This window comes from Mus musculus, chromosome 4 (assembly GCF_000001635.26).
Source record: "Mus musculus strain C57BL/6J chromosome 4, GRCm38.p6 C57BL/6J".
In the NCBI taxonomy this organism is placed as follows: domain Eukaryota; kingdom Metazoa; phylum Chordata; class Mammalia; order Rodentia; family Muridae; genus Mus; species Mus musculus.
This window is the reverse complement of record NC_000070.6, coordinates 135502588-135526047: the sequence shown is the minus strand read 5'-3', so window position 1 is coordinate 135526047 and position 23460 is coordinate 135502588. Positions and strand designations below refer to the sequence as shown.

General features: G+C 48.9%; 1 protein-coding gene across 10 annotated transcripts in view; it reads right to left on the bottom strand.

Annotated features, from left to right (window-relative positions):
• The window catches only part of Stpg1 (sperm tail PG rich repeat containing 1), a 43134-nt gene that overhangs the window by 11756 nt on the left and 7918 nt on the right, over positions 1 to 23460 (bottom strand). For 3 of the 10 annotated variants that reach the window (XM_011250357.3, XM_006539286.4, XM_011250356.2), the window contains exons 2-7: positions 21969 to 22214; positions 19552 to 19683; positions 17992 to 18110; positions 11063 to 11164; positions 6606 to 6776; positions 517 to 628 (exon numbers count right to left, since the gene is read on the bottom strand). In XM_011250357.3, the coding sequence (XP_011248659.1) occupies positions 517 to 628; positions 6606 to 6776; positions 11063 to 11164; positions 17992 to 18110; positions 19552 to 19639 (592 nt within the window). In that variant the 5' untranslated portion in view covers positions 19640 to 19683; positions 21969 to 22214. Of the gene's footprint in view, positions 1 to 516; positions 629 to 6605; positions 6777 to 11062; positions 11165 to 17991; positions 18111 to 19493; positions 19684 to 21968; positions 22215 to 23460 lie in introns of those variants that run through there. The other 7 variants (XM_006539285.4, NM_030189.3, XM_006539287.3 and 4 more) reach the window with 5 other exon arrangements.

Below are 23460 nucleotides of genomic sequence, written 5' to 3'. Positions count from 1 at the left end.
AGCAGGGGTCTGGCCAGGCACCTTTGGGCTCAGGTGTGCTATTTAGTGTCTTGCGATTCTGGACAAGTATTTGTAAACTCTCTGAGCATCTTCTTCCATATATGAGAAAATCGGGACTATGGGCACAGGCAGGTGAAACACTCCCAGTGGAATAAATGCAGCCAGCACCTGGTCATTTAGATGGTGAAGTGACCTCTGAGGCAGTGTCACCTTCTCTCTCCCTCCCTGTTAGTGGCCTGCTGAGGCCACCTTTCCACCTGGCTGCCCAGAGCTGTCGTGCCTGGTCCCAAAAGGCCATGACCACTAAGGCCAAGATGGCCGCTTAGCGGACATGCCCAGAGCCACTGGATCCCCGATCCTCTCTCTCTCTGTGTTCAGCACTTTCTCTGTCTCCACGGCCTCCAACCCCACAACTAAGGTTCTTCTGCACAGGCGCCCTGCAGGGAGATGGGCGCCCAGAACATCGAAGCCATAGCAGGAACCCAAAGTCAAGGGCAAAGCCAAGCGGCTGCTTACCTGGTGCTGGCCCTCCGGATGCCGACGAGGGTATGAATCCTCTCGGCGTTTTCGACAGAAACCCGGCTCGAGCGCAGACATTGTTTTTCTGTCTGCAGGAGGCGATGGAGGCCTGTGTGGGAGGAAACCCACCCGCATGCTCAGAGCCTGCCTGCTCTCTGTCTCTGCCACCCTGCCTGGACAGGTGGCAAATATAAGCCAAATTTCAACCCGTCCTTCTTGGATGGAGCGTGGGCATGAACTGCAAAAGGTGGCTATGGCTGTGTCCTTATCTACAAAGTCCAAGTGGTCTGTGACAAACCATGTGCACACCCACGCACGCACGCATGCACACCACGGAGAAACCAGAGAACGGCTAGGAGTCTAAGAGAGAAACCTGAAGACCTCGGTCGATAGCCCCTCTCCAGCCTGGCCAAGTCTGTGTGACCCTGCTCAGATGGTCTCGTTTCTCTGAGCCTGAGTTTTTCTCTCTCTGTAAAATCCACCCGATGATCCCTGTTCTGTTTTGGAGCATTGTTGGGGGCAGGGAAGGACATCACAAACCCTTCAGAGAAAGTTTACGGGTTTGTTTCTTCTCAGTGCTGGAGTCTTGTGCACCATGGGCCAGCTGCACCCACTGCGCTTGGGGGAAGGGTTTGGCTGGGTGTGTGATGCTGTTGCGCGTGTTTTCATTTCCTTTGCCATCATTTTGTTTTGTTTTGTTTTGTTTTGTTTTGTTTTGAATCCTTTCCAGGACAGGTCCTCATGTCCCCCACCTGGTCCCTGGCTGCATTTCTCCCTGAACAAATAGTGCTCTAACCTAGGCATCCAGCATTGCCTGGAGTCCTATCGCTCAAGATTCTAATCAAATCTGCAGTCACTCTCTTCTCTCTGCTTTTCTGGACAGACCAGAAATTAAGAATTTTGGCTGATCCACGACATATACACATGAGAGCGTCCCATGGGTTCAGAACTCTAGAAATGATAAGGAGGGAGGGGCTGGGTCTCGGGGGTGGGGGGAGGCTGAGATCATTCTTCTATTACGCACGCATCACAAATATTTGAAGTACCAATTTGTAGTCAGTCTCCTGTATTCGTTAGATAACAGAAGCAATAAAAAATTGTGTTCAAGAGTGCTGGGAAATATTTGCCGAATGAGTGAAACTATTTGCTGGGGGCTGGGAGGGCTTGATTCTCCCGGGTACTTCTTTGTTTAAAAAGAAAAAAAAAAAAAAAAAAAAAAAAAGAGTTTCTTGAGAAACGCAGGTGGCACTTTGGTTTTGTGCTCACAAGGAATGTAGCTTTTCCCAGGGTCCCGATGGCAGGTTGCATGCAGGGAGTTCCTACACAAAGCCCAGATGGGCAGGCTAATTACTGGACAGGCGAGGACCAGGCCTAGAGAGAAGATAATAACAGCTGCCACAGCAAAGGACTCCAAAAGAGAACCTAAGATTGAGGCCAGGCAAGTTGCTCAGAGCACAGCATGGCTAACGGGATTATGGCTTTTGGGCTGCTTGCCTGCTGTCCCCGCCATTGTTCTCTGGGCTGGGGGGGGGGGGGAGCTGCGGGGGGGGGGGCGTCTCCTGCAGACAAAACAGCTCCCCACCTTTGTTCTTTACCCAGACAGAAACCTGTGGAAAATGGAACATTGTTGTATACCTGTGAGTCCACAGGAAGATTTCTCCATTAGACTAAGAAAACACTCAGCAGGTAAACACAGAACAAAGCTGAGTTGTGAACTCTCAGAGAGAGAAACTCCAGATGGACTGAGCAGAAAATCCACCTGGACCCTGACAGGGTGACTTCAAAACTGAAGGGGGTGGTGTGTGTGTGTGTGTGTGTGTGTGTGTGTGTGCACGCGCGCGTGCACGTGCGCAGACATGTGTAAAGCCCCTGAAGAAATTGCATCTGGCTGTTGGTGACATTTGCATTTGCCCTGGGAACCCACATTCTAAGGGAGTTGGCATGGGGTGAGAGAGACTTCAGCAGTTAAGAGCACATACTGCTCTTGCTGAGGACCAGAGTTCAATTCCCAGCACCCACACCAAGTGGCTCCTTTCTTACTGCCTGTAACTCCAGCTTCATGGGATGGATGGATGGTCTGGCCTCCAAGGGCATCTGCACTAAGGTATACAAGCATACACCCCCCCACACACACACACACACTGTACACACACACACTTTAAAAAATAAACATTTTTAAGAACGAGAAGTATAATTGTAAGAAAAATCTACTCTATATCTCTGCTTCCTGGATTTCCATAGGGCTTAATTGTATATTATTCAAAGTATAAATGTGTCACCTTAAAACAATCATGAACAAAGCCCAGGCGCTCCATGGAGCCGGAGAAACGGCTTAGTCATGAAAAGGATTGCTGCATCAGCATGAGAGCCCGAATTCACATCCACAGCCCTCGGCACAAAAAGTCAGACATGGACTGGAGAGTCGGCTCCGCATTTAAAAGCACTGACTGCTTGCTCTTGCAGAGGTCCTGAGTTCAATTCCCAGCAACCACGTGGTGGCTCACAACCATCTGTAATGGGATCCAGTGCCCTCTTCTGCTGTGTCTGAAGACAGTGAATATATATATGTATATATACATACACACACACACACACACACACACACACACACACACACAGTGGTGGTGCACGCCTTTAATCCCAGCACTTGGGAGGCAGAGGCAGGCGGGTTTTGAGTTCAAGGCCAGCCTGGTCTACAGAGTGAGTTCCAAGACAGCCAGGGCTACACAGAGAAACCCTGTCTCGAAAAAAAACAAAAAACAAAAAAAAACCCAAAAGACAAAACCAAACAAACGAAAGACACAGTGGCCCACATCTTGGGAAGGCAGAGTCTGGAGGATCCCTGAGATTTATTTGCCTGCCAGTCACCAAGGACCCTTTCTCAAAAACATCACCATCACCATCTAAGATAGACAGCAACTGAGGAAAACACCCTCATGTGCACACACAAGTGTACACACACACACAACATGCATGAATTGGCAGAAAGAAACAACTCTATTCTGGATCTTGGTCATTTGCAGACTCACAGCTGCATGGGCCCAGAGGCCATTTGTTCGATGAGAGACATTTATCACAAGCCCTATGGGGAAGCATAAGGATGTGCACAGAGGACTGGAAGCACCCAGGCCTGGCTCGAGCTATGTCACCCTTCTGCTGCAACCTAGGACACAGAGGGGTGCTCACAGTGACAGAGCTGAGCCTGGCTCCCAGGTGGCCTGGCTCTCTCTGAATGCCTTGCTCCTGTGCAGATCACTCCTAGACACACATTTCCTTTCTCCTGAAAACCTGAATCGTCGCGTCTCAGAACCCACAGTGCAGGCTGGAGGAGGTGTTCTAGAATCTTCCTCAGGTTATGTCCTACCCTTCTCGCTGCCCATCGGGAGTCTCCCAGGGCACAGAGAACAAGCCCAAACTCTCCCTGGGATCTTCAGGGATAGACTGAGATAGCCACTGTCTGCCTGTGTGCTCTCTTTCCTCTTGCAGCCTCCTGGCTCAGATCACCCTCTGACCCTACAGTCCCTGATGAACCAACTCCTTTCCTGTCTCAGGACCTTTGCATATGCTCTTCCCTCTGGACTTCCCTCCAATCGTGGGTCTCAGCCTCTGATGTTTCTCTGACTACTCAGTCTAAAGGGCATAGGTACTTCAACCCCCAAACTGTACCTACCTTCTCAGGTTCCAAATGTTTATCTCCCTTAAAGCTAGCTCTCTCTCTCTCTCTCTCTCTCTCTCTCTCTCTTTCTCTTTCTCTCTCCCCTCTCTCTGTCTCTCTCTCTCTTTGGTCTGTCTGTCTGTCTCTGTCTTTCTCTCTCCTTGGTCTCTCTGTCTGTCTGTCTGTCTCTGTCCCTCTCCTGTCTCTGTCTCTCTCTCTCCTTGGTCTGTCTGTCTGTCTCTGTCTTTCTCTCTCCTTGGTCTCTCTGTCTGTCTGTCTGTCTCTGTCCCTCTCTCTCCTGTCTCTGTCTCTCTCGGTCTCTCGTCTCTCTGTGTGTGCGTGTCTCTCTCTCTGTCTCTCTCCTCTCTCTCAGTCTCTCTGTCTCTCCTCTCTGTCTCTCTCTCTGCATATGTGTATGTGGTGTTCCTGTATATGTACGAGTGTGTGGAAACACTAAGCTGGGAAACTGAAGGCAGGTATACCTCCACACTCTCCCCATACACATCTTAGCATCTCCTACTGTGAGCCGGAATCAGGCGATCCATTAAATACAGTGTTCTGTGAGGAATGAATGCAAGGACTTTGTGATTGGAGGTCCAGCTGACTCCGCCCATGCAAACCCCTGCTGCCACCATCACGTGGTCATCATTAGGGTCCAGCTATTCCAGGGGAACATTCTAGAACAGCATGACCAAGAGAGTATCCACAATCAGCCCTGGAAACTTGACTGATCCAAACTTAAGGCAGGCTGCATAGAGCAGATACACACCAGACTGCAAAGACTCCCCTCGAGATGGCTCATTAGTAATCGCCTATCATCTCTGTGTGATTGGTGTCAAAACAAGGACATCTTGGATCTGCTGGGTTAAGTGAGCTATATTACCAAGTTAACTTCACCTGTTCCTTTTTAGCTCTGTACACTGCTACTAGAAATTTCTAAATGACCCAGCTGTCCTCCATCAATTTGCTACTGCCAAGTCCTAACCTGGTAGTTCCCCTCTCCCTGCTGCCGCCCTGTCCTCCGCTCTGCGCATTTTACAGTTGACCAGCTTACTCACACAGAGTGGGCAGAAGCCATGTGGATAATGGTGACTTACAGACCGTCTTTCAAGAGAGGCCCTCGAGAATGAGGTATCTGAGAGCAGGCTTTTGAAAAGCAGCCCTTCGCCAAGTTCACCAGAATTCTGTGTGGGCCACACCCTGACTTCAGAGCTTTCGCATGGGTTTGTGGTCTGCCTGACTTTCCCCCACAGCCTCCCAAGACAAACGTCATTGATTTTATTTTACCGTTGTGGCGCCACAGACCCCATGACTAACCAAGGACAGCTCCCCCGCTCCCCTGAGGGCTATTGCGCAGGCCTTTGTGCCAGGTGCTGCTCTCATTCCTTAACCTAGGTTCTCCTACTGAGTATCTTCATCAAATCTGGTAGACAAACACATATACCCCCCCATTCTACAGATCAACAAACTGAGTCTTGAAAAGACTGGTGGAGCATAGGCAAGGCATAGATAGTGGCAAAATGGAGACCTGAGCCCAAACTTCCTTCAGGTACCCTTTCCCACTCACCCTATTCTGCCTAGAGCACCAATGTTAGCACATACACTGGAGCTTGTGTGCACGTCAACACACTTAGATACTTGCTCCCTCACACACATTTGAGTTCACATGTAAATACACACACACACACACACACACACACACACACACACACCATTCCAGACACCTTTCATTTCAACACTGAGGAGACAGAGACAGGTAGAGATCTCTGCTCATTCGAGGCCAGCCTTGACTACACAGCAAGTTCCAGGACAGTGAAAGTTACATAGTGAGATCTTGTCTCACAACCAAAGCCAGCAGCATCCGGAACATTGGCAACTTTCAGATAATAAAAAGAAGCTGGGTTTTATCTTATCAGATTCTAAAAAGTAAAGGAATAATGTCGGTGGCTGAAGCAGTACGTATGTATATACCTGCTATGCCAGGGGACAATCGCGTCCCTGACACACTAGTCTACACAGGGGTGAGTGGGAGAAGCGGGCTTCTTGAAGCCCCTGCCACCCACCATCGTTACCTACGATTCAGATTCTTGCAACCACGGTCACCCCGCCCCTGCCCCAGCATGCTCATAAATGCTCACTGTCTGACCTCCGGTGTTAAAATCCTGTTTCCCCGGGCTGGTGAGATGGCTCAGTGGGTAAGAGCACCCGACTGCTCTTCCGAAGGTCCAGAGTTCAAATCCCAGCAACCACATGGTGGTTCACAACCATCTGTAACAAGATCTGACGCCCTCTTCTGGAGTGTCTGACAGCTACAGTGTACTTACAATAAAAAAAAAAAAATCCTGTTTCCCCATGCCTTGAGCCCCTCCCTGCCCCGTTGGCAGCCCACCCTCTCCACACAGACACTGGACAAGGGCAGCGGTGACCTTACATTGTAATGGTTTGGGGCAGGGGTTTCAGATTTTTCCACTTTCATGAAGCTTGGCAGCTGGAACATGCTGGAACAGGAATTGCTGAAGTCCTTCTTGGAAGCCAAGTCTGACCGGATGGTATACGCGTTGGCAGCGGGATTTTTAGAAATGATGGGGCCCAGCCGGGCACACTGAGGAAGAGGAGGAGGATTAGCATTGCCAATCGACCCAGGGGCCGGGAAAGACAGGTCAAAAGCAAAGGTCCCTGACCATTGTTATTTGCTTGTTGGTTTGCTTGTTTGTCTGATTATTTGTTGATACAGGGCCTCAGTCTGTAGCCCAAGTCGACCTAGAGCTCACTGTATATAGCTCAGGCTAGCTTCAGCCTTACATAGGCTAGCCTCAGCCTTGGAGCCTTCCTGCTGCCTCGCTTTGGGAGTGCCGGGGTGTGGGGCACTAGCCACCATGCCCAGCTTACAAGCATGTTTTTCCTTAAGAGGCGAGACCGTAGCAGGTGCCAGGGGTAATCAGACCTCGAGCTTTGAGGGCTCAATCTTGGGAAATGCAAGTTCAGACCTGTTCCAACTTCTGTAAACTAACTCAAAGTATTCGTCACCTGTTTGGGACCTGGAGAGAGTGACTTTCCTGGCGTCACATTTTCACAGTGTCCTGTGCCCCACCACTACGCCCGCCTCATCAGCTGTGGGGTGACTCCCGAGACAGGAAAGGTAAGACTGCTCTCCATGGCGTTCTCATGGAGCTGCTTCAGGGAGGGACAGGGAGGCTCAGAGAAGGCCGCTTGCTCACGCCTCCTCTCCCTACTGTGTTCTTGCCGGGTTTAGTGGCACACACGTGTGGTTCAGGATTCAGGAGGCAGAGACAGGGTGACTGCAAATTTGAGGCCAGCCTGAGCTACACAGTGAGACACTGTCTCAAAAATAATAAATAAATAATTATCACCCAGACCAACAGCAAATAAACAGCAATAAAACCCTAAAAGACCTATGCTTCAACAGAACCGATCCCATCCCTTCCGGGAGAGCACAATAAAGTATTTTCAGTTCAAAAACAAACACAATTCGTGTTTGCCAAATGAATGGGGGCAAAAGTCACAGAAACTCGATGATAACATCTCTTTGCCCTATGACAGCGTGGCTGGTATTAGAGTCTGATAAAACAAGAGCGTTCCCATGGCTTTACAGTGAAAGGCTCGGGAACACTGCCGTGGGGATTCTCCATTCCGTGGAGGTTAATAGCCACATACACACAGGGGAGAGGGCTCGTGGGGGTGGCTCTCCACGGTGGTATGAGGGTAGGAGTTTCGGCAGAAGCCAGGCTGTGCTAGTCTGATTCTAACCCGGGTTCAAACCCAAGCTCTGGTTGCGGCGCTCCCCAGTGTTCTCAGCAGCAAAGACTAAACCTGCAGCAGCCTTTGGTTTTTGGCCAATCCTTTACCAAGAAATTCAACTCTGCTAGTAAAGTGGTGTGGGACCGACATGTTCGTTCAGCCAGGCAGTCTTGCCTCCATCTGGTGACCAAGATCAGCCATGGCGTCCAAAAGAGAGATCAGCGGGCTCTGCCCTAGAGAAATTGCGAGCGTTTCTTTCCCATCCTGGTGTCTTTCTTGCCTTCAGAGATTTATTGCTTTTATGTTTGGGGGCTGGGGTGGGGTGTTCTAGAAACTTTCCAGTGACACCGAGTTCGCTGAGGTACCATAACAGGATTAGTGTTGGCAACACCCACTCCCCTGCATTTCTCTGTCAGGCCTGTGGTCTCCACTCGACCCCATGCTGCCACTGGAGAACTTCTCCCAACACATATGAAATCCACTGTGCAGTGGCAACCCAGAAAGGCCACCAAAGTCCCCACCCATCTGCCTCATTTAGCTTCCTGGTTGTAGAAGATTCTAGAATAAAAACTCGGAATGCCTTAGTGAGGTGGGTGCTTTATATCATTTGAACTTTGAGGGGTGACAAAAGGTTGGGTGTTGTCCCCATGACAGTCATGAGGAAGTGTGTCGCGTTTATAAGCCCACGGACATTTCGGGGTGGCCTCACCCTGAACACATTCCTCCTGGGCTCTTATGATCTCCCTCTGAGGCGGGAGGCTTGAATTCCCTGAGTCTCCGGATCCGGAAGTGGGGGAAAGGCTCTCTGTCTCTCATTGAGGTTGGACAATGTGGGCTGCAGCCAGGTATTACAAACCCTTAGGACCCCCGTCCCAAGGAACTCACACATTTACAAGTGTAAGGCTGGGGCTCAGACATCCTAGCACTTCAGGAGAGGGCCTGGACTCTATTCCTGGCACCCACATCAAGCATCCAGTTTCTAGGGACCTGGTGCCCTCTGCTGGCCTCTGCAGGTATCTGCAACTCCTTTGTGCCTTAGCTTCTCCGTCCCTCCCCCGACTCAACACACATAGTTAAAAACAAGCCTTGTATTTAAAACAAGAAATATAAAGCTGAATCTTAGGGCCAGCGAAGGGAGAGACGTCCCCCCTCTCCTTTCTTCTGGGTCATTTTTTTTTAAAGAGGTGAAAGACCTGATTGGATTGTGTAACACTCTGATCTACCAGGGCCTTCTCTCTTGGGTGAAGAGTTAGTTAAACCACTCAAAAGTCATGGCCAGTGAAGCCTGGCAGCGTCCTGATCCACTGGGCACTAATCCAGACCCTTCATGGTAGGGTAGTAGTGTACAGTCGGCCAGAGGAGTTCTCAGAGAGAAGCCAGGCGCTTTGGGCAGTCTGAAGGGTGACTCTGGTACTGACAGAGCTAGCTAGCTCCTGCTTGTTTACACTGCTCAGCAATTTCAAAGTCTTTCTCACTGCAATTCGCTCAGAGCCTCCAGGGAGTCTCTGAGGCAACTGGTATGTTGAAGGGTGGCGTGCTTGAGGTCACATTCAGGCTCCACGGCTGAGTCAGGATTAGGTCCCCAGGCCTGTGGCCAATGCTGGGGCATTGTGACGTGGCACCTGGATGGTTGCTTTGGGGTCTTTCTCCTGACGCGGAGCTAAAGACCTGGCTATCCTGTGACTTTGCTGAGGGCTCCGAGACCATGAGCCTTCACTCCAAAGTCAGTTTGCTCCTGAAAATTCCCCACTGCAAACCAACCCAACCCCCAGCAAGAGGTGGCCGCGTTTGGTGGGCCCTAAATGGTCCCTTTGTGTGAGATTAATAAGAAAATGATCCCTGGTGTCAGGCATTGTATCCATCTATGTAAGAACTGTCCCAGCCTTTACAGGGACAGGCAGGCACACGCATTCTATTGATGTTAGTCTCTGACCCTGCTTTTCGCCGACGCTGCTCCACCTCAGGCAACGTTGCTCTGGCTTGGCTCTTTCCCGCCCTTGCTTCCCTTAAGGCTGAGGCTGTAGCTTAGTGGTAAGAGCCTTGAGTGCCATCCTCTGCTTACACACCAAAACAGAAGGCAGAAGAACACAGTCTTCACTCACGTCTGCTCAGGGTCAGGGCTGTTGCATTTCTATGCTTGACTGCAAGAGTCCTCGACAAAGATGGAGTCCCAGGAAGGAACAGGAAGATTCCCGTGTCTCAGGCCCCATGTGTGTGTGCTCTCTTCCCCCAATTTCTCTCTCTCTCTCTCTCTCTCTCTCTCTCTCTCTCTCTCTCTCTCGGACTGTGTGTTCTCCCTCTGTCTCTGTGTGTGTGTGTCTCTGTCTCTCTCTGTGTATGTCTGTCTGTCTCCCTTGTTCTGTGTATCTGCCTGTCACTGTGTGTCTGTTTCTGTCTCTCTGTGTGTACATGTGTGTGTGCACGTGTCTGTCTGTCTTTCTGTGTGTCTCTGTTTCTCTGTCTCTCTCTTTACTGCCTCTCTGTCACTGTGTCTGTCTGTCTGTCTGTCTCTATCTCTGTCTCTCTGTGTGCATGTGTGTGTGTGCATGTGTCTGTCTGTCTGTCTTTCTGTGTGTCTCTCTGTTTCTCTGTCTCTCTCCTTACTGTGAGGGAGTAATATCTATGCCCTGAGTCCAGTGTAGAGAATGTGGAGGTCAGAGGTCAGCTCTCTCCTACCACGTGGATCTCAGCAATCCAGCTCTGGCCATTGGCTTTGGCAGAGCCATCTAATTGTACTCCTAGGGTTGTTTGTATTTTGTTTTTTGTTTTTTTTTCATCCAAATTCCCAATGATTTGAACAACCCAGTTATATGAAGCAAGTGTTAAAAATCATTTTCCTTTCAGGGAAAGCCACAGCAGTTTTCCCGGCATGCCTCAAAGCCTCGGGAAGACACCTGCTTCTTTCGATGGACAACTAAGGCCTAGTTTTTCTTCCTACCTCGTCCACACGCATCCATGGAGACGACCGGCGTAAGGTCACAGGGTCAGATTTACCTTTGTGAAATCACAGGAAGTGGCTGCTGTCTTAATCAGGACAGGGGTGGTTGGAGAGAAAGGACAGCTGCCCAACGTGTCATTATGCAGTGAACAGGGGAAATTACTGACCGGTCAACGCCCCGGGGCTCTCACCGTGGAGGGAAAAGTGCACGTTCCTCTCTTGGAAAGAGAGGCACTGCTGAACACTGGAGACTGGTGGATGACATTGTAGAACCCAGGGCCCGGGACGTCATCCTGAGAAGGACAAGAATGCAGTGTCACTGGGCACGGCAACTTCAGCATGCTTTTCCACCAGTCTTCCATCCATTAGCGCTAAGCCTCCCTCTAATCCTACAAGCAGGCTCCACCATAACAGAAGTGACAGCCTGGCTTCGAAGTTCCCTCACTTGCCCAATCTCTACCTCAGTGACCAATGGGAGGGGCCGGAGTTCTAACTCAGGCCGGGTCTCCCAAAGCCCTTGCTCTTTCCACAGAGGTGCCATCCTGAGTTCGACGGCAACAGTGCTTTGGGGAGATTTTGGTTTTCGTGTCATTAGGGAAATGTACTGGTGTGCATGTCAGCCTTCTCGGACTGGGGCAGCCAAGCCTGAGGTGAGGGGAGGGTGACCGATTTTACGGTAACCACACCCCACCTGACTCAGCTTCCTCCTGAGGCCTCTAAGAAGGGAAATTGGGGAGTGTTTCTGTTTATAAAGCAAAAGGAAACAAAAACAATCTTCATTCCAGACGAGGCCATCTTGAACTTGGAGACAAAATGAGGCACCCATGGGGCCCGAGGGTAGCTTGAAGTTGGGGTATTGGGGAGCAGGCAGCAGAAGCTGTGCTCGGAGCCAGCACAAGCTACGTGAGCTTCCAGAAGCTTCCAGCTCCTTTCTGGTGCTCGTTACTAAGGGGATAGCAGTGTTGTCAAAAGCCTGGGGAACAGGTGACAAGAAAAGAGGAGATGCTTCATCGTCGCACAGGGCTTCCTGGTCCTGCCCGCTGCTGGGAGCTGTTCAAGGCTAATCTCATTTTCACCACCACCCAACAAGGAAGGGATTACAGTCCCTGTTTCACCAAGGAGGCACATGCAGATGAACTTGTCCAAAGTCCAAATGCTGACTACACGGCGAGTGCTCTCGGAAGTGGGCCTGTCACCAAAGCTACCTAAAAAACCAGAAGCCAGCCATGTGGGGGCCACAGCAGCAAGCAGTAAGCCCTGAGTGCAGAGTTTGCTAGTGCCACTCTGTAAAGCCAAAGACATCCTAACTCTCCTGTCCTGGCTGCTTCATCCAGGCAGGGAGCTTGATGGACCACTGGTGCCTTCCAGAACTTTCCAATCTGAAAAGTGGGGAGAGAGTGACTGGAGTTGACTATAAAGAAGAGAGGCAAAGTTGTTGTTAGCAAGATCTTAGAACAGATGTGTGGCACACTCACACACCACAAACACATATAAACAAACAGATACACTCACACACACATGTACATAGATATATACTCACACACATACACACATACTACACACATACACTCACACACATATGTACATATATATATACTCACACACACACCACATACACACAGGTGACACACACAGGTGAGACATACACAACTCACATACACACTGACACACACATATACACACCCCACACACACAGGTGAGACACACACAGGCGAGACACACACACAAGTGAGACATACACACACATATACTCATACACACATATACATACACACATTCATACCACACACACACACACACACACACACACACACACACACGGTAGGTAGTGAGAAGAAGAGCAGAGGGCTCAGCCTCCCAGGCCAAGAATCAGGAGCAAGATACTGCAGGCAGGTCAGTTTCCCAGGGCGCAGTTTGCACACTTTTCCCCAGTAGCACACTGAGACATTACAATGACCGGCTCACTGAGAAGACAGGATCAAAAGGGAGATAGATGTCCTAATGTTGCACAACGGGCAAAGACCTAGCCAGACTCGGGATAGAGTCTTCCAACCACGGACACCAACTGCCTCTCAGATGAGACTGAGAGGATAAGGAAACGCCCGTCCCCAGGGTTGTAAATTGGAAAGTCTGTTCTCAGTGCTGCTCAGCTCCACCATCTTCAGTGAGTCTCCTCACTGGGCCTTAGTCTCCTTATCTGCAAACCTGAGGTGCTGGGATCCTAGTGAGGTTCCAGGTCCCCATCTGCAGCAGGAGTTGTAGTGTCACTAGTCATAGCGCTGATGCATGAAAACGCTTTGCCTGCTTGTATGGATGTGGAACACGTGTGTGCCTGCATGCCCATGGAGGCCAGAGGAAGGAATTGGATCCTCTGGGACTGGAGTTATAAACAGTTGTGAGCTGCCAGGTAGACGCTAGGAATTGAACCCAGGTCCTCTGCAAGAGCAATCGCTCTAACTGCTAAACTATCTCTCCAGCCCCTGATATATGACCTCACAGGTGCAAGTGGGCAGGGAAGACACCTCTCTCTCTCCTCTCTCTCTCTCTCTCCTCTCTCTCTCTCTCTCACTCTCTCTCTCTCTCTCTCTCTCTCTCTCTCTCTCTCTCTCTCTCTCTCTCGCTCTCTCTCTCGCTCTCCTCTCTCTCTCCTCTCGCTCCTGGTCTCTCTGCACACAGCCACTGCTCTGTCTCCACCTACCCAGTTAAATTAGAATCACAAACAACAACTAGCTGTTTTTGCTTAAGTATAGCCCATGAAGTATTTGGGACATTCTTGTGCTAAAAATAATTACCTATTTGCAATTCTAATTTATCTAAGCACCTGTATTTGTCTTTGCTAAATCTGACAACTTTACTGGGCATCCATCAGCTGGGTCAGACTGCAAAACAGCTATGGTCCAGGGCACATGGGAATAGGGCTGTCACCGTTTAGCCTGTGGGGACGCAATTTACTCTCCACGAAGGTGTAAGAGAAGCGTCTTTGGGGTTGAAGCATGCTGGAGCTGGCCTGTGACGGGGGCCATTTAAAACCCTGACCGTGGTCATCGAAATCGGCTGCTGCAGGAATGTTTACAGCGGAGAAAGCAGCCGAGGCTCCAGTGGAGGGAAGAGCTGGGTTTCCTTCTCATTATCAGGCCCCAAAACCACCAGGGGACTCCACGGGCACAAGAGAAAGAACCCCGTGCAAAGGATCCCTGGGAAGCTGCCAGAAGTGGGGCAGGACCCAGCCATCCCCTCAATCTCTTAGATGAGACACCTCAGAAGGCGAAAACCAAATAACCCGAGTAGAAGTAACTGCCCACCACAGCCGCAGAGCCTCGGAGCCAGGGCCACCTGCGGGCACGGTACTGAGCAAGCGATGGGTGTCAGACGTGTTCCCCTCCTCTCGGCCAGCACACACCGCGGGTGACACTTGGTGGAGCAGCCCTTAGAGCGCCCATTGGACTGGCAGTCTCTGCAGGTGTGAGGAGTGGCAGATGACCCCTGTCCACCTGACCTAGGGATGGGCCTGAAGAGGTCACGAGGGAGCTGGCATGTAGACCCCGGGCCTGAGTATCTTCTCAGTCTTGTCGGGGGAGGTGGGACTGTAGAGCCTAGAGCCAGGCATGGCTTCCTACCTACTGTGGTTTCCATCTAATATCATGAATTCTGAGTTCCTCTAACCTTAAATGGTTTCACCGCATTTAAACCCTGGCTTCTGCCTGGCAGGGTAGATCTCCTGTAGAACTACCAGCTTAGTTGGCTGGCTAGTTTGTTTCTGAAGTGCTTTTCTATGTCCCTGGCTGGTCTTCAAATTCACTATATGACCAAGGATGAGCGTGAGTGGCTGACTGCCCTGCCTTAGCCTCCCAAGTGCTGGAATTGCCGCACAATTTCATCGTGCATTTTACGAGCTACCATATGGGTGCTGGGAATCGAGCCCAGGTCTTGTATGAGGGCCACAAATGCTCTAAACCACTGAGCCATTTCTCCAGTCCTTTCACCATGGAACTTAAGTTCCCTCCCACCCTCACCCCGCAACCCACAAGACACAGTGTCCGGGTTCTACCAGCGCGTGTTCATTCACGTGGAAGGCATCAAATTTGGCATCCTGCAATCTCCCCCCCAGGAAGAGCTGATCCAGCATAACATCCTAATTGTTAAGGGGAAGAAGCAGATGCAGGCGGGGCCCTTACAGCTGCTTAGCTTAGTAAGCTGAGTATGACGGAGCAGAAGCTGGGTGACAGGGAAGGAAGTGTCCAGGGGGCTGTGTCACCTAGAGCCATATCCCCTCGTGAATGCTAAGTTAGCTACATGTTTGTAACCAATCATAAAGTTTAGTTCTAGCAATCCAAGTGGCCAATTTAGACACACGCCTGTGCTGGACCCTCATCCTCCCTGTGGTGAGATTCTTGTGGGTAGTGACACAAGCCTTTGATCCCAGCACTCAGAAGGCAGGGACAGGTGGATCTCTGTGGATTCCAGGCCAGCCTGGTCTACAGAGCGAGTTCCAGGAGGGCCAGCGCTACACAGAGAAACCCTGCCTCAAAACAAAAGTCTGAGGGGGACATGTGAGCCATAGCTTGAGAGCAGAGTTCAGGGGACAAGCTAAGAGAGTCAGTTCTGGAAGTGAGTACCTTTAACACACACACACACACACACACACACACACACACACACACCACACACACACCAGCTACCACACTGGCACTGCAGGAGTGGGATTCTTTACAGGGAATGTGAACTGGGCCTGGGGTTCAGCTGCAGCAGAGGTGAGTGCCTGCCTCAGAGGGTGTCATGTTAAAGCAGGGCTAAGTGGGTCACTGCTCCAAGGTGAGCAGCTGATCGGGTGTGGGCTCGGCACAGGGCGTGTGTGGCTCCTGTCTTAAGCAGGGGAGGTTTCAAATCTGTTGTTAACTCGCGTTGCCTCACTAAATTACTGGGTGATGCCGCGCAGGCGCGTTGCTTCTCTGTGTTCATTTTCCCCCCCAGGAAAAATGAGATGGGCACGGAGCGAGGAAGGAGTGGGTTCTCTGTGCCTAGGACATGGGGATTATATAACGCCTCGGTAATTGCACAATCCCAACTCTCAACGTCGCAGACGAGGAAATCGTGGCCGCAAAGGACAAGTGGCCACTCTCAAAGGCTCCTGGGTGAGGGGACACTGGGATCTCCGTAGAGGAGCCATGCTTCTGCAAAAATACAAAATAAAAAATGCTTTCAAAGGCATCGGTGAAAGGCTTCCCGTCGAGCGGATGCCACCACCGCACTGGAAAGTTTGGAACCAAACTTCTGAGTGGTTTCCGCCTGTATCTGGTGCTACCCTGCAGTTCCGGCTGGAGGCCGCGCTGTCAGCCATGGGCAGGAGACGAGATAGGATCCCACAGGGTACTTTCAGCTCCTGGATCAGAGCTTGCCATGTGGGATGGAGCCCGGCAAAGAGTACTTGCTATCCTCCCTGGAGAGCAGTCTGTCTTGCCAAGGTCGGTCCAGAAGCATGCTGGCTTTCATCAACCAAATTTACAGCCTTGAAGGCCACAAAGGCAGGCGTGGCTCAGTGTGGAAACAGTGAGAGGTTTTGGGTTGAGGCCTAATTCTTTCGACGTTGATTCAGCAAATATTTATTTAGAGCCTCTCTTATGTGGCAAACCCGGGGCTGCACGGCCCAGGGTGGGTCACTTGGCCTCCCTAAGCCTCGGTTTTCCTCTTATGTTAAATGAAGACACTAAACCCTCTTCTTTTAGTATTGTTCTGGGGGAGCGGCGATACGATCTAAAAATGCTTTACCACATACTAGGGATTGGTTGGTGACAGCTACTATTCTTTTTATTGGAAACTGAGCTGCAAACACCCTGGACGTGGGCAACTTATACACTGTCATTAAAGCAGATCAACGGGGACCCGCACAGCAAGTGGGGAAAGAGCCTGACAGTTACAATACAGAGAAACTAGAGAAAAAAGAAAGAGAAAGAAAGAAGGAAACAAAGAAAGAGCGAAAGAAAAGAAGAAAGAAAAGTGCCAGAATAAGTTTTTATCATCGTAAAGAAAGCCACCTGTGATTTTTAAAATGTGTGTGTGTGTGTGTGTGTGTGTGTGTGCGGGCCAGCTTCATAGAATCCTGAGGTGACCAGTTTAAAAGGACGAAATCTGCTCTACAGTTCCGAGATCCAACTCACAACAGAAGAGCCAGGCCTAGGGCTGCGGGCCTTGCCAGGGCCCCTCACTGGTATACCTCCCCGTTGTTCCGACCCCAGGTTCTCCCGCCCCTCCCCCGCTGCCTTCTCGGGGAGGTGGGAGGTTGACGGCCACCTGCAGATTGCTGCAGGAGGTAACCGGGAATGCTTACTGTCAGGGTCCTACTTAAAAGCAGGAGGGATGTGGAGAGAAGACGCTAGGGATGCCTTGAGCTGCTACTGCCCCCTGGTGGTGAGAAAAGAGAAGACCAAAGCCCAGGAATAAGTTAAATAAAGGCTTGCCAGAAAACACCCAGAACTTTCAGGGCTTGGAGATCTGGAGAAAAGGGGGTTGGATGGAGACAGCACGGATATATTATTATTTTTTAATTGCATGTATGTATTTATTTGTGTGTACATACCATGGTATACACGAGGACAACTATTAAAAGAGTTGGCTTCTCGCCACTAAATGGGTTCAAGGCTAAGCCATCTTACCAGCCCCCTGTAATATTAATCAGATACTGTTTAAGGAATCTTTTAAACAGGGGTGCTCATTACTAACACAACTATAATTTTTTTAGAGACTTGTCTTCCCACATGTTATCTGGGGAATTATGTCATTCCCTCTGACGGATCAGAGTGGGGTGGGTTTTGTCTTCGGCTATACATACGTAGGTTCGGAAGAGTTTGTATTTTTATTCTTTTCAACATAAAGATGATTTTGGCTACAGGGTGTGGAGGCAGATTTCAATTCAGGTATACTGGTGGCCAAGGAAAGGGGACCGAGTACAAAGCTGGCCAGGCTACCCAGCAAGACCCTGAGTTATGTTTCCAAAGCGTATATTATATATAAAATCCTGACACAAGGATGGTACAGGCCCTCGGGTGATACTGCCCCCTGCTGTTCATAGAGAAACACAACAGCTAAACCCAAGCAAAGAATTTTGAAGGCAACTGTCATTTACCTTTTTGCTATAAAATCTCCTGGCTTGGCTGTTAAATCCCTTTTTTTCTGATTCTGGGATTATTGACGTCCTGTGTCTATAAGGGATGGAGGACTGAGTTGGGTATGCAGCCGTAAAACCTATACAACAACAAAAAGATATCCATCAGTGCCCGCGCGGCGACAGGAAAACTGTGGAGTCATACTAGGCTGGGAATGTAGCGCGGCTGGTAGATAGCGCATGCGCACGCCCCCCTGGCTCCATGCAGCGTTCAGGTAGTGGAGGCAGGGGGATTAGAAGAAAGTCAAGGTCACCTTTGGCTACATATTAAGTACAAGACCAGGCTGGAATAGGCAGTCCCTCCCAGGGAGATACAACCTTTCCTTTTGTTTAGTGTTTTCTCCGGGATGCTGGCTAGAACTAGAGGATGCTTATATTGGTGGGTGAGACTTCCTCTTTCTCCACAGCCCCCCTTCCCCGCGTGTGGCTGTCTGATGACACGGAGCTGAACTCCGCGGTCAGTGTGGTGCTTTCTTCTTTTCTCCCTTCTCTTGGCAGCTGTTTAAATTTACAGCTTTGCTCTGTTTTCTTTCCTTTCCTCTTTAAAACTCTAATAAAACTATCCTCTTTGAATTAAAAACATTCAATACAGGGTCAAAGGATGGCGCAGTGGAGCAAGGGCTCTTGTTGCCCGGGCTGGTGCGCTGAATTCAGTCCCCAAGACCTCCATGGTGGAAGGAGAGAACTAATCCCCAAAAGGTGTTCTGTGTCTTCCACATGTGCTCCACAGCATGCAGGTACAAAATAAAGAAGTATTATTTTGGAAAATTAAAATAGAGACTGAAAAGATGGCTCCGAGGTTAAGAGCACAGGCTGCCGCACTTCCAGAGGACCCAGGTTTGATTCCCAGCACCTACATGGCAGCTCACTTAGTTGTTGCTGGGCAGTGGTGGCGCACGCCTTTAATCCCAATACTTGGGAGGCAGAGGCAGGGCGAGTTCTGTGTTCAAGGCCAGCCTGGTCTACATACAGAGTGAGGTCCAGAACAGCCAGGCCAGGACTACACAGAGAAACCCTGTCTTGAAAAACCAAAACCAAAACCAAAAACCAAAAAAATAAAAAACCAAAAAACAGGGGTGGGTATGGGGGACTTTTGGGATAGCATTGAAAATGTAAACGAGAAAAATACCTAATAAAAAAAAAAAACAAAAAAAAAAACTCCCCACAACAACAAAAACCAAACCAAACCAAACAAACAAACAAAAAAACCCAACTTAGTTGTCGAAAATAAAGCAAGCATGACCTGTTACACATTTAAAACTGAAGAAGACGGTTCTGGCTGGACAGATTAAAAACAGCATGTTGGTTTTTGCTGTTGTTGAAAGGTCAGTCCCCACCCCACCCCACCCCCAATTCCGATTCATCCTCTCTAATGGTTTCTTCCCATCTACACGCTAGGGTCAGCAATCCATGGGATACACTCCCAAAGGATGGACTTGTGGCTAGTGCCTGGATTTACTAACCAGACGCTGCACGCCTGCTCTCAGGTACTGGAGCGGACATGTTGTCATCTAAATTCACCTTTCTGAACTCTGTCGGCGTGCTTCTTAGGTTTGTCAAGGTCTGCCCTCAGGACAACGTTGTCCAAGTTAGCAAATTTCTGGGACATGTTCCGTCTGTTTGAGAACCACAGCCTCGCGTCCTTCTAAATACCTGAAATAAGATGCGGCATTTGTAGGGGCCATTTTACCCTGCGGGCGGCTCTGTAAGGGTTAGGGTGTGGAGCATGTCCACCAACTGCTGGGAAGCCCCAGGCTTCAAGCACACAGAAGTGCCAGAATTAAGGAGGCCACCCAAGGTCACCATCACTGCTGGACTGTGGAGGCTTTAGATCTCATTTTCATTATTGACTTACTTAGTTTGGCGGAGATATAATTTACATACAGTTCAATTCATCAGCGGTAAAGGTATGCGTCTTGACAGTGGGTACAATTGGGTCATATACCACCATGACTAAGACATTAAGGTTATCTGTATGCCACAAAGTTGGCAAGCGCGTTTGCAGGCATTTCCCTCGGGGAACTGGTTTCTGCCGGTTTCCGTGCTTCCTGTCACAATGGCTGCCCTTCTACAATGTGGCACAAATGTGACCATCAGCTGATCAAGTGCTACTGACCCAGTCCTCGTGGGGCTGGAGAGACAGCTCAGTGGTTAAAAGCATTCACTGCTTCTGCAAAGGGCTTCTGTTCGCTTTCCAAGCGCCTACACACAGAGAAGTTCAGAAAGCCTGGAACTCCAGCGTCTGAGAATCAGATGCACTTTTCTGGCCTCCACAGGCACCTGCACACTTCATATGAGTAAACACACACACACACCTAGAAAGGAAAGGTTACTTGTTTGTTGTTGTTGTTTTAAAAATACTTCCTAGATTTTGATTGGTATTGCATCAAAAATTCCGTGAGAATATCTCAGCTTCGTTGAGTATTGAGAGCCACTCATCTGGCAGATCTCCCGTTTATTCTGATATACTTGCATTTCTCAGCAGCAGCTTGTACTTATGAATGTATCGCTATTGCACATCTCTGTGGGCCTTTGTGAGAGAGTGCCACGGTGCACGCGTGAAGGTCAGAGGACAAGCCTCAGGTATTAGACCCCGCCTTTCACCTTGCTTGCTGTGTCCGGCTTTTAATGGGTTCAGGGGATCCTAACTCAGGTCCCCGTTGGACACTGTCTTATGAGCCATCTCCCCATCCCAACGTAGACTTTCTTAAATGCAACCCTAGGGGGTTCATATTCCTATGTCACGAAAATGGACTCTCTTAAAAGTCTTGACATGAGAATTGGTGCTGGAGACTGGAGCCGGGCCATGGATGATACCAGGCAAGCCGTCTGCCCCTGAAATGCTTCCCCAGTCGTCTGTTTCCAATTCTCCATTTCTGGTGATTTTTATATATTGATCCTGTTCTCCAACTTAGCCCTGTTTTTTCAGTTCTAAAAGCTTCACTGTAGATTAGGAATTCTAATAGAGATAACCATCCATCCATCCATAAAAGACCGGGCTTATTCCATCCCTTTCTAATGTATGCCATTACTTTCTTCCCTTGGAACATTGCAATGCCCGGGGCACACCCTGAAGGTAGCTGACAAGAGCAGATATTTATCTTAATACCAGCTTGAGTAGGGATACGCAGGCCTTCTGCATAAAGTCTGATGCTAGTTACAAGGGTGTTGTTGTTGTTGTTGTTAGGTTAGTTGAATTTGGAGACAAGGTCTCCTTATATATTAATAATCCAGGCTGGCCTAGAACCTGTGATCCTCCTGCCACAACCTCCTGTGTGCTGGGAATGAAGGTGTGTACCACATTTGGTTCTAGGAAGTTTTCCTTTTCTTTCTTTTTTTTTTTAATATTTTTTAAAGATTCATTTATTTATTATATGTAAGTACACTGTAGCTGTCTTCAGACACTCCAGAAGAGGGAGTCAGATCTCATTACGGATGGTTGTGAGTCATCATGTGGTTGCTGGGATTTGAACTCCGGACCTTCAGAAGAGCAGTCGGGTGCTCTTACCCACTGAGCCATCTCACCAGCCCTCTTTTCTTTTTTTTAATAGAAGATATTTTTCATTTTTAATCCTAATTTCCTACAACTCTTTTCCTGTGTAGTACCAGATATTGAATTTTATGGAACACTTCATCTTTGTTTGTACACATGACCCCTGTCGGTATTCTTTGCGGTTATATTAACTGATTTACACTAATTAAAATATTTTTTAAATCTAGAATTTCTGTAATTAGTGCTACTTTGGTTGCAATGTAGACTTCCAGACCTATGTACAAGGCTACCAAACGGTAGCTTTCTTCTATTTTTTTTAAATGTCCTCGCTTTTTGTTTCATAAAATGAGTTTAAAAGTATGTATTTCTTTTTTTCCACTATTTCTCCATTTGTGTGTCTGGGCATGCACATTTGGGGGTCCAAAGGCAATTTGAGGGGACTCACTTTCTTCTTTCACTGTATGGTTCCCTGGAATTGAACTCAGGTCACCAGGTTGGCAGCAAGCACCTTTCCCTGCTGAGCCATCTTGTCGACCCTGCTTCTCTTTTTACTTCCTAGTATTGGCATTATCCTCAAAGTGTTTGCTTAGGACTCAAATACTTTCTTCTTTCCATTCAGATGAAGCCAAGGTCTGATGTTGAGGGAAGGTTCTCGGCGATACATTGCGTGACTTAATGCTGTCAGCTTCTCCTGGAAAACAAGCACATTTCAAAGAAACGTCTCCGTTTCACCGCCATGAGGTTCATTAGCATAACTTTGTTCAAAACGTTCCTTATTGCCCTGGCTTGTTTGGGGGCAGGGTCCCACTAGGTAGCTTTACTATGCAGGGCAGCTGGCCTGTGCCCCAAGCTCTGGGTTTAAGCGTGTGCATCACCACACCTGGCCAAACTGTCCTTTTAATATCTGCAGAGCTGGCCTTCCTTTACTCCCTGTACTAACAATTTACACTTTATAGACTTTTGTTGACAGGCCTGCTAGGGCTCTAACAACCACCTTTTCAAAAGCAAACAGCTTTTCCATGTCCTTTCTTTCTGTGAGTTCCACATGCTATTTTTAACTCTTAGGAGAAAGCCTGGGCCACTAAACTCGGACTTCTCTTACCACTTAGAATAAAACCAATATTTTAACCTTAAATTTGTCCAGAGGTACCGTCTTAATGGCACCTCGTATATTTTGATGCGTTTCGTTTTTATTTTCCTCTCGGTTTACACCATTAACCCTTGTGACTTCTTTTTGAAACGTGGAAGTCGGGTAATTCATTTCCAAGCCGTTGGGGGAATTTCCCAGACTTCTTCCTGTGGTTGGTTTTGAGTTTTCCTATATGGTTGGCTACAGTTTTGCACAGTTGCCACCCTGATGGACTGCTCAGTGTTGGTGTTCACGCCTTCTATGCCCCGGTTTCCCACGCAGTGCTGAGGGATGTGCTGGCGGCCCCTGGGCAGCACCACTGGCGGCTCTTCTTTATTTCCAGAACTCTCCCTGTGTTCCATGTATGTTGAAGCACTGTTAGGGATGCACACATGTGATGCACACATGTAATGCACACTGTTAGGGATGCCTGCACACATGTGATCTATAGGTACTTTTGAAATGCCTCTGTCTAGCTCTGGTAAGATTCCTGTTCTGTCTTATTAATATTTCTTGCTAATAGTTCTTATTAATATCCCCTCCAGCTGTCTTTTAATTACTATTAATATCTATACCCCTTCCTAGCCTTTTTTTGTGTGAACCAACTGTTCCTTCATATTTAAAGATAGTTTTTTTTTCTTTCTTTCATTTTTTTAAAGATTTATTTATCATTATATCTAAGTACACTGTAGCTGTCTTCAGATGCACCAAAAGAGAGCGTCAGATCACATTACAGATGGTTGTGAGCCACCATGTGGTTGCTGGGATTTGAACTAAGGACCTTCGGGAGAGCAGTCGGTGCTCTTAA